This window comes from Glycine soja, chromosome 13 (genome assembly GCF_004193775.1).
Source record: "Glycine soja cultivar W05 chromosome 13, ASM419377v2, whole genome shotgun sequence".
In the NCBI taxonomy this organism is placed as follows: domain Eukaryota; kingdom Viridiplantae; phylum Streptophyta; class Magnoliopsida; order Fabales; family Fabaceae; genus Glycine; species Glycine soja.
In genome coordinates, this window is record NC_041014.1 from 20,800,446 (window position 1) to 20,811,643 (window position 11,198).

General features: G+C 27.5%; 1 protein-coding gene across 1 annotated transcript; it reads right to left on the reverse strand.

The window, feature by feature from the left end:
• Window positions 1-4,059: 4,059 nt before the first annotated feature.
• LOC114381507 (glutamate receptor 2.8-like) lies at window positions 4,060-6,255 on the reverse strand. Its single transcript, XM_028340781.1, has 4 exons — window positions 5,876-6,255; window positions 5,416-5,740; window positions 4,918-5,327; window positions 4,060-4,730 (listed from the first exon to the last, which is right to left on the reverse strand). Exons 1-4 carry the CDS (start codon window positions 6,221-6,223, stop codon window positions 4,365-4,367), a joined length of 1,449 nt encoding a protein of 482 aa, XP_028196582.1. The 5' UTR covers window positions 6,224-6,255; the 3' UTR covers window positions 4,060-4,364.
• Between the last annotated feature and the right edge of the window lie 4,943 nt (window positions 6,256-11,198).

Here is an 11,198-nt window from a genome sequence, read left to right on the forward strand (position 1 = left end):
GTAATATCTTATACCGCACGAAATTAAATTGATAAACATAACGTATTTTCTTTTTTTATTATGATAGAGTTATTATTATTATTGTAAATATGTATCTATTTTCTCATGTATTTAATTTACTACACTTATTATTCCTTTCTTTTAGTCCCAATCGATCGAAAGTGAAATGGACGCTTATATTTTGCTTCTATACATACTTCCTCTTCGAGATACTTCCAGGCAAGTTACAAAACATAGAATCTATTTCGTTGAGTATATCATATATTAATATTATAGAATGTAAATGGTCCCATCATAAGAATAGTTTTGGATTGAAGTGCTTAATTATTAATTAGGGGACGAAACTATTTAAATAACTTGGTGTAGTCATGATGCGTAGTGGAAATATAAAAACGTTTAAAACACAAAAGTCGTCTTAAAGTTGATTTATTTTGGAAAAATATTAAAAAGTCATTTAAAAGTAAATTTCTGTTAACTTTCCTCTTCAAGAAAAAGTAAATGACTTTTAGAATTATTTTAAGTTTGGTAGTAGATTATATTAGCGAAATAAAAAAAAAAAAAAAAAAACACCGTCCAATACCAATTTTTTTTTACGGGTTTGGTTAGATTTAAGAAATCAAACCGGTAATAATTTTAAAACAAGTTTGAGTTATATTTTGAGTCATCTCAAGTAAATCTAATGCTACATATCTTTTAAAAAATATATTTTTTAAAATATATTAATAAAACAATTTCTTAACTTAATAAATAATATTTTTGTAATATGATACAATAGTATGTATAGAGGGAGAATTTTTAAGGAAACTTCAATTTGGGAATTTTGATATTGTTAGATTTTTAATCAATCAAATTATATGTTATTTTCTCATTAATTATATTTTCAAATTAGTCATTGATTATTATTTTGATATATATATATATATATGATGTGTCATACGAGAATGATTCTCTTATGTAAAAATAAAAATAATTATTCTGATGTGTTAAGTTGAAATGAAATATCAAGATTAAAATATTTTAAATTCAAATTAAAGTTTCATTTAATCATAAAATTTATATAAGATTTATTAAATAGGAAATTAAATATTTTAAAGATTTAATTTATGTCAAAATCGTCACCACAATCACAATCACCACCATCACCACCACCATGATTGCCATCACAATCATCGTCGTCACCACCAACATGACCGTTGTTGTTGTTGTCTCTACTACCATGGTCATAATAACCGTCATGATCACTGTCATCACCACCAACATGACAACCACTATCACCATCGTCGTAATCGTCGCCATAACTATCATCGTCGCCACCAATATGATCACTGATGCCACCAGTGTCATCGCCACAAACATGACTACCACCGTCGTCATAGAGGGTGTTACATATGAAAATGATCATCTTATGTAAGAATGAAAATGACTAATCTCAACTATTAAATTAAGATGAAAGGTCAAGATTAAAACATTTTAAATTCAAATTAAATTTTCATTTAACTATAAAATTTTCATAAGATTTACCAAACAAAAAATTAAATATTATAAAGATTTAATCTATGATGTCCTAAAATATTTTAAACTTATCATCACCATGACCATCACCATAGTCATGACCATTGTTATCATAATTATCATGGTCGCCACCACAACAACCACTATGATCTTCAATCATTGTCGTTACCACCTATATGATTGTTGTCACTGTTATCACCATTGTGACCATCGCCAGGCTAAGGTAGTGGTTATGGTGGATCTTGAAGTAAATTAAATCTTTAAAATGTTTGATTTTTAATTTGGTAAATCTTATAAAGATTTTATGGTTTAAATGTAATTTTAATTTGAATTTAAAATGTTTTAATCTTGTTCTTTCATTTTAATCTAATCAAAATAATAGACGGTTAAAATTAAAATATCTAAAAATTCAAATTAAAATCTAATATAACCATTAAATTTCTAAAATATTCATTAAATAAATCATGTCCTAAAATATATAAAATATGGTTAATCCATCATCATCACTATAATCATGGCTACCACCACCTTCTCTGTCATGACCGTAGTCGTTGTTATTGTTGTCACCACCACGCCAACGTCGATGATAGTGGTGACAACAATGACGACGATTATGGTTGTAGAGGTGACGACAACAACGACGATGAAAATAATTGAGATCTTTATAAATTTATTTGTTGTTTGATTAATCTTTTAGATATTTGATGATATATTATATTTTAATTTTAAATTTTAAGTATTTTAATCCAAACCATCTATTATTTTTAATTTTTATTCTCATATAGTGTTCTCAGTCGTATTTATTTTAAGTCAAAATATATGAGATTTTTAAAAATGAAATAAGAAGAAAAAATGAAATATGATTTTTTCATAAGCTAAAAATAGTTTATTTATAATTTAAAATAAGTTTTTTTGGAAAAAATAAATTTTATAAATTAGTTTATAATTTTTTAAATTTTTATTTACTTCTTATTTATAAAATAAGTTTATCTAAGTACAATCTAATTATATTGATCGTCGATAAAAACTTTATTATTGGAGCAGTGGGTTTTGACTTTTAAATGTAGTATGAAGGAAAAAAAAAGTAGCATTAATAAAGTTAAGGCAAAGTGACTGGTCATAAACTTAACTTCAAATAAAGTAACTTTTAGAAAGATTGCCTCTTGATCAGTTTAGGCTCGTAACTGTTTTAGTCAGCTTGAAGTAATGCATTGGGGAGAAGATGGTGAGATTAGGTAGGAATTATTTTCCCATACACTTATTGTTGAGAAAAAGATGGTGAGGTTAGGTAGGAATTATTTTTCCCATACAAATTGTGATTCACTCTAAGCTTTCTATATGTAAATTTGGGAGTTCTATGTCAAAGATAAGGAAATATTTAGTTTCATAACCAAGCATCGCAATTACGAAATAAAAATAAAGATGATATATCAAGTGTGCGAATACTCAAATATAATTTTTAATTATTGAAAAAAGAAGTGGTGTAAAAAAAATGTGTGCAATTTAGGGTATATTATGTGAGAGAATAAAGGTTATGAAAGAGAGTTTACATAAACTTGTGAGAGTTTTATATACTAAATTCGTTGACTTAACTAGTAAATTTGTAAGAGTTCACTTTATATAAAAATAATAATAAAATATTTATAAATAACATACCAATTAAATATTTCAACAACATAATAAAATAAAATCATAAATCATAAATTTTATAATACTTAAATAACCAAATATAGTAATGCATCACTACTAGATAATAATTTGCATATGTTATCGTAGTGGTAGAACATTTTCATCAAGGGATGATGTTGTTAGAGAACAAAGGATTGATATTATTATACAATTGGAGAACAACACACAAAATGGAAATATATTAAACACTAACCAGATAAAAAAAAATTCAAAATGATTTGTATTTTTGTCTAATTTTTTTAACTTGTTGACTTGACAATAAATTCGAGAATTTATCGAATTTACTTAAAGTTTATTGAATCTATCTAAAATGTACTATAACAAAAATTTACACACAAATCAATTCACAAAAAGTAAATAAATTAGTAAAAGTTAGCTAATTAACTCAAAAGTTTGATAATCATATGAAAAGTCACATTAGAAATGATAAGAGTAAATATAAATCATATAACTATACTGATAATTCAATATTATGTAATTACCTAAAAAATTTGTCTGATATTTTAAAATTCACATGATTTTGTATGTTTTAATTTTGATCATTTATATTAAAATCTAATAGTGAATATTTATTTTTTACTTTTTTAAAAACATAGTAGATCATTATGGGTTTTATAGTTGTATCCGTGATATTTTTCTTGATGTTCGGTAATGGTGTGTGGAGTCTTTAGTTAGGCGTATCTTGTGCTCAGTTTAAGCTTTACTAATTAAATAAATAAAACTTGTGTGTCCTGAGGGATGAATTACTACAACGAGCAATCATTATTGTTTATTTTCTCATTATTTTATGATTAAGAGTAATCACTTATTAAAATAATTAGATTTTAAGAAAATGAATGATAAAAATAAAAATAAATCTTTTAAAATGATTGTAACTCAGTATATAATTTACTTTAAAAAAGAACATTATCAAGTTACTTTTGGAGTAGTCCTACCAAACTTAATTATAATTATCTCAAAGAAAAAAATACAAGGGTTCTATGTTAAATAAATAAATAAAAAGAAGTCCAAAAAGTGCGCAAGAAAAGGGTTGTAACATAACCCTGCATGTTAGTCTTCTGTCTTCAAATAAAATTCAGACATTACCCCTAATTAAGCTTGCTCCTCCTGTTATTTTTGCCATATACAGACGAGAGTCTCTGAGATGTTAAAAGAAGGTCTTGTTAAATGGCCTCTATTCCGCGAATTGAATCATCATGAATTGGATGAACGCGTGTTTCGGTGGGAGGTGGAGTGGCGAACAAATACCTCTGGCTGATTGCTTTAGCCATCAAAATGACCCTTCGCCAAATAACAGTTTCTGAGACCATTAGTGCTAATAAAGTACTAATCCCTGTAATCAAGAATAGCCCTGCAAAGCTATGAAAGTTGAGGCTTGGAGCAGCGGAAGAAATTTCCGCAGACGAGTCTTCTTCAATATCCTTCTTCCCAAAATATTTTCTCTCAATTTCATTCATTAACTCACTCTCAGTCACCTTCAAGATGGCTCTCGAAAAGTGAGTGGTGAGATTGGAGTTTAAAGGGAATGCCTGCAATGTAAAATAAACTACTAATTACAATACTACAGATAAATGCTGTCACTATATATATGTATATAATGGGCATTCAATTAATTAAATTGTTGTTGAAATTTAACTAAATTACTTCATTTATAAAGCAAGATACACAGTCACATTTTGTAGCTAATAAGTAACGAATTAGAGAGAAGGCACTTACAAAACCAAAGCCATCATTTCTATATCTCGAGCCGGCCATGATGTAATTGGATCCGTATTCTTGAAGGAAGACTTTAAGGTAAGGCACTTCATCGAATATAGCTGCAACACCACCACGTTGGCTTCCAGTTTTTAAAGCATTATGATACTCAGCACTGTTGCTATATGGCCTCAGCTTGGACGTATCAAACTTAAATTGCTGAACCAACACATCTTTAACGAAAGACCCAGATTGATATCCAACATAATAACCACCTTTTCTTAGATCATTTACATTAAAAAAACTGGGTCCTAACTGATCCAAAGTCAATATAGAAGTCAAGTTTGCAGTGTAACTTTGCATGAGCACGAACGCCAATAGAAGCCATATCATTAACACAAATCTCGAGCAGTTCTTGGCCACTACTTGTCCTGAAAGTACAAAACGGTAATTAAGCACGTTCATACATAAAGTAAAGTAAATTAAAACATTAATAATTAACATTATATGTTTAATTACTTTCAGGAAGAATTGCTTGTGAAATTGGAAACCATAAGATTGTCGCAGGGCTAAGCTTTTTTCGATTTGGCAAACCCTCCTGATCAGTAGGAGCATTTACATTTCTTTCCATGACGAGTATGGAGACCCCTATGAAGGTAGAGATGATGACTATGCTCAACCAAAGATCCCAGCTGAAGGGTTTCACAAAAATCCACATGGTTTGTTGCCTCCCATGTTGAACTGTTACTAGCATTTTAAATCCAGATCCTGTATATGGCAGTGTGAAATCTACCATGTTTGAACGGTTGGCCAGGATTGTTATATCCCCTACCACAACATCGTACTGTTCCATGTAAATGTTTTAGTAAAGAAAAATACAAGTACAGTGTCAAATTTTTTGCTTTTTTTTCTTCCAAATAAAAAGGCATATAAAATAGATAGATAGATAGTTACTTGTATGAGATTGAAATTTACTAACCTTTGCTGGGATTTGTTGGAGAAGTGAATCGTATGATCCAGCTCCAGAATTGTCACGTGATTCAACCTCAAAAGGTTGAATATCTAGAGAAACCTTGAAAGGTAAAATGTTTACAACGGCATAGAAAACGTCTATGCAATATCCAGATACGTTGTACTTCTTTTCATGAGAATCCCAAACTACATTCACAAATTGGGGGAAACCATTTTTCAGGGGTACCCCTACTCTCAAGTTGATGATCGCTTCCGACTTTGATGTTGCATTTGAACCATACCCCGTTTGTGTGTGTAGCAGCACAAACAAAAAAATCAGAAACCAAGAGAGAAGGGATGAGAAACACTTAGCCATCGTATCGTATAAATAAAATGCAACAATAAATTGTTGTCACTTCCCTCCTCTCCTTCCTTTTTATATACCATGTCTGATGGCTTTACTTAAATAATATAATCAATTCACAACAAATTATTACATCTAAATCTAAATATTATTACAAAAAAATAAATAGCACGACAATATTTAATTATTAAATTTTAAATATGATTAGTTGGCTATACTTTATAAAATAAAATTTAAAAACTATATAACCAAATTGTTCTTTATAAAAAATAATTTAAATGAAAAATATACTAATTTATTTTGACATATGAATTGAATTCTTTCAAGAGTAAAATATTTATAATTGTTATAATTTATCATTTTCTATTTTTAAAATATTAATTTAATTTAATTTCAATTATACTTTGATAATTTATGTTAAATACATTATACGCTAAGGATTTTTGTTTTACTTTAAATGCATAAGAATTATGAATATATCCTCAACGAAATATACATAAATTAAAAAAATTGGTATTATTTAAATATTTTTGTTCATTCAAAGATTGTTGGCGCATCACGAGTCACGAGGCAGTGAGTCTAGAAAACGTCTGTACAAAGGGACAAAAGAGGTGGAAAATAAACGAAATGTATATCGTAAAGTAATTTGGTATAGCATACTTTCATTGCATATATCACGACTTTAATTATCAAATATATCAACGCACTGAAAATTTGATATCTAAAGAAAACGATTTTTTTTTTGTGAATTTAAACAAAACGATATGATGTTATACAAAATGAAAAATAAAATCTTAAAAAATTGTATGATGCACAATAGTAAAAAAAAAAAAACTTTTATAATATATATATAAACTGATTAATTTGTCACACAACCGCAATTAAAACATCTATGTCGCCGACAAGTTTGACAAGTTTTTTTCAGCTGAATATATTTTCCACCTTTTTCTTTTATTTAATTATTGTAACCTGAATTCATGGTCATTGTTCAATTTTTTCTTTCGAACTCTTTCCCCGAAAATAACGTTTGATTAATATGAGATGCTTTTATAAGCACATTAATTGACTTGTATAATTTATCTGTATATTAAATGAAATTGAAATGTAATTCTAAGGGTATTTTGCATTTTTAATGTATTCTCTTTAAAAGAAATGCATGTTATATATTATTATTATTTTTTAATTAATCACATCTTTTTTATCTTTTCATTTTATTTTATACCTAAAATTATCATATTTTCACAACTTTGAATACTTTTTTAGGAGTCTTGAGGGAAGGAAAATCAAGTAGGCTCTTGAAAATCAGTTTGTCTTTGGTTAGGCAAACAAAATTTTTGGATGTTGTTCCTAGTTATATTTTAAATGTTGTTTTACCAAATGTAATATCCACCTTAATTATTTTCTCGCTGTTTCCAGTGTTCTTAGATTATTTTTTTTCGTTTTATTAAAAAAAAGGAGAAATGCTATTTAATTCGTTATCATTTTCTGAAATCTGTAAAATTAAGAAAGATAAACATTAAATATGATGCCAGATTTATAAAATAATATTATTTTTAATAAATTTTAATAATTGAGAAAACAAAAAAATAATATATTTTAAAAAAATGTGTTAGAGTGTACGTGTTCCTATAATATTATATATATATATAAAGTTAATTTACAGTTTATTTAGTTATTTAGCTATTAAACGTATTCCATTGATATGAAATAGTCAGAACAAAATGGTGGAGAAAAGTCAATATATTTAAAACTACAGACGTGGCTATGCAATTTTTATTCAAGGCTACCCATAGATAGACAGTAATGTCTAAGGCATTTTTGGCATAATGGTAAGAGTTCTTATTTTGATAGTGAAAGATAATGAAGATATGTTATGGCGGTTCTTGTCTGTAGAATTCAACCAGCTAGCCTTTGACCAAACAACCAAACTAGAGAGAAAGTAAACCAATGGCCTATGTGGTTTAGAAAATAGGAGGATTCTAGGGTGAGGTAGTGATCATGCATGTGTTCTTGATGGACCACTTCAAAATATTTTTTTAACAATATTAATCAATATTAACCTTAAAGATGAATAAATAAATAGATATTTTTAATGTTGTTATTTAGTTCACCTCCTTTGTGAGATATTCTTCCTTTGAAAATTAGGACTCTCAAAGTCATTGCTCTCCACCTTCATGATTAATTGCCTCGTCGCTCCCAACCATGCATCTTCCTATTCCTTCGTTGAAGAAGCATACAAAAATAAATGGGTAATGAGAATGTGACCATCATGCTATCGAAATTATTGTTCTCTCCGCAATTGAAGTTGTTCGAAGATGTCAAGTGAGCATATTAAGTGGAAATCAACACAAACAAAAGTTGTTCAAAGAAATGACAAGTAAATATGTAGAATGTAACCGATAAAAAAAATGTTCATACTTCATAGTCTCTACTGGCGGAGAAGACAAAAGCATGATAAGAAGAAAAGAATGAATGCTACCAGAGTTTTTGACATAACTGATAGGGAAGCAGGAACAAAGACAAAGAAGCATCTAATTTTTGAACCTTTTTTCCTTTGGCTTCATAACCATTGTTGCCCCCACAACTTTCACTTTTCAAAACTTGTTTCCATGATAAAAGGGAAACACACAAAGAAAATTCCACTTTATTTTTGTGGCAACAACTATCATATCAAACGGGTTCGAGAAGCAAAAGTGCATGTTTGCTTCCAAATTTTTTTAATGTGATTATCCACGTCCAATTGAAGCAGCTCCCCCTAGCTGCTGCGAAAAATTTGAAATGGACGTGAAAATGTTTAGGAACGTGCATAAAAGACGTGCAATCAAACATGCTATAAGTATACATATTCTGAAAGAGAGTATGCTATCAACAGGAAGGGAAACTTTTGGGTTATGATTTGAGTATTTCAATGATTTCGATCACTGATATCACTCTTTATCCAGATAATGTCAGTTTATGATCTATATATTTAACGCACCATATATATTAAGGAAAGCTATTGATTGGTAACTTTCCAATGAGCTGATTTGTTTCAACAACTGATTGACAACGAAAGCTATTGTTTGGTTATAGCAGGGCTATGGCATTGAAGTGATCTGGTGAATCTTAATTGCTGGGTACAGTTATTATCCAATGAATTGAGGGATATATTGCCGTAGGACTCAGGAAAAGTTTTTGGTTCAGGTTTTTGTAGTTAGCATTTATTTAGGTCTTCTTTGGAGTTAAGTAGGTGCTAAACACGGTAAACTTGCTGTGTTTTGTTTGTTCTCTCTGTATATATGGGTTATGGTACCCTTGTACCATCATCAATATACCTTTTGCTTATTAAAAAAAACCCATATAAATTAAGGATCATCAATCAATTAACTCAAATACACTAATTTTGAAAAATAAATACAATTATAATACACACATAAAAAGGACAAAACTAAGAATTTCAAAGCCAAAAATCATTGGTCACTTTCATGACCACTCCATATTATCATTGTAAATATGTATTTAATAAAAATTGAAATAAAATTGATGATAAGGCAATTTAGATTATCCAAAATTACCATAGCATGAATAATGCATGTTTGGATTTATGTTAGATTTAGGTAACTTTTCACATATTTTTATGTTTAATAATTAATTATGAGTTTAAACTTGATTTTGGATTTAAACAATTTTAGATAATTTTTGTGTTAAATCATAATTTTATACAGGTTTTTTAATAACAAATAGTAACGTGCTTTTAGAATAATATCCCATCATAAATTACTTTACTTCAAACTCATTTTTAATTAAATTAAATTAAACACTCATCCAAATACACACTTAGCCATACCCTTAATATGAAATGATCTTTTTTCAATGTTGATTCTTGAAGTCCTTTGTCATTGTCCTTACAAAGTTGATTTCGTGATTTTTCTTCTTTAATTAAATTTAATGCTTAATGATCAACAAACAACTAAAATAAAACAAACTCATAAATAGAAAATGATATTTTTAAGTCCGATCCGTGGTTAAGTGAATTTTATTTGCACAGTAGTTTAAAATGTATTTATTGAGATACCAGTAACCACCCAAATCAATACGTATATGAGATTTTTGTAAAAAAAACATAGTGATGTGTCATTTTAATATTGGTTGTGTCCAATAATAATAGAGTGAGTATTTGTCTATCAATTTTTTTTTTTCGACATAGACTATCCATCACTACATGTTAAGAGACAAATTATATACCAACTATATCACACTATGTAAATCCAAGTACTTCAATATTCGTGCATATAAGTAGAAACTGAATCCTAACTAAGATCCATCCTTAAATAAAATTTACTTAATTATTTTTATACATAAGAATGAAAATATTATATGAAAGTAAAATTAGTATTCAATTAAATAGTCAAAATTTGAAAATGTGAAATATGATATATATTTATCTTTTATTTTAATAACTTAAAATATTTTAATAAAATAGTCAGGAAATATTCAAAAGTGTAACAAATATGTTGAGCTCTTTCACTCTTCACCAATAATAAATATGTTGGGCTCTTTTATTTATATAATAGATTGTGACTAATTATTATAATTTTAAAAAAAATTATAATAATTAATATAATGTTACAATGTTTATTTTGATAAATTCCTACAATATTTATTTTAGATAATTTCGATTGTGACAAATAAATTATGATTGATAATCAATATTATCTTATTATTAAGTTTGTTTTAAATTATGTTTGCCAATATATTTTTAAGTAAATATTGTAATGTTATGTTTTTAAAGATAAAAAATGACGAAAATTTACCCTAAAATTATATTTTATTTTTAATAAAACAAAATTTTAAATTTAACAAATTACTCAAATATAATCATAGGTCTAATAAAAAATTATTAACATTTTCCTCTAATAAAAAAAATTAACATTTCCGTCCAAAAATAATTAATGACATTTGCAAAACATGATATCTTATACATATTTTTGTCTAATGTAGTTAGGAT

What these genes read in the sequence shown, in the direction of transcription:
- LOC114381507 (XM_028340781.1), bottom strand. Translation starts at nt 6,223, where the DNA reads ATGGCTAAGTGTTTCTCATCCCTTCTCTCTTGGTTTCTGATTTTTTTG. An exon ending in TCCAACAAATCCCAGCAAAG is followed by an intron (nt 5,741 to 5,875) that starts GTTAGTAAATTT and finishes TACATGGAACAG; the next exon opens with TACGATGTTGTGGTAGGGGA. An exon ending in ACAAGCAATTCTTCCTGAAA is followed by an intron (nt 5,328 to 5,415) that starts GTAATTAAACAT and finishes TTGTACTTTCAG; the next exon opens with GACAAGTAGTGGCCAAGAAC.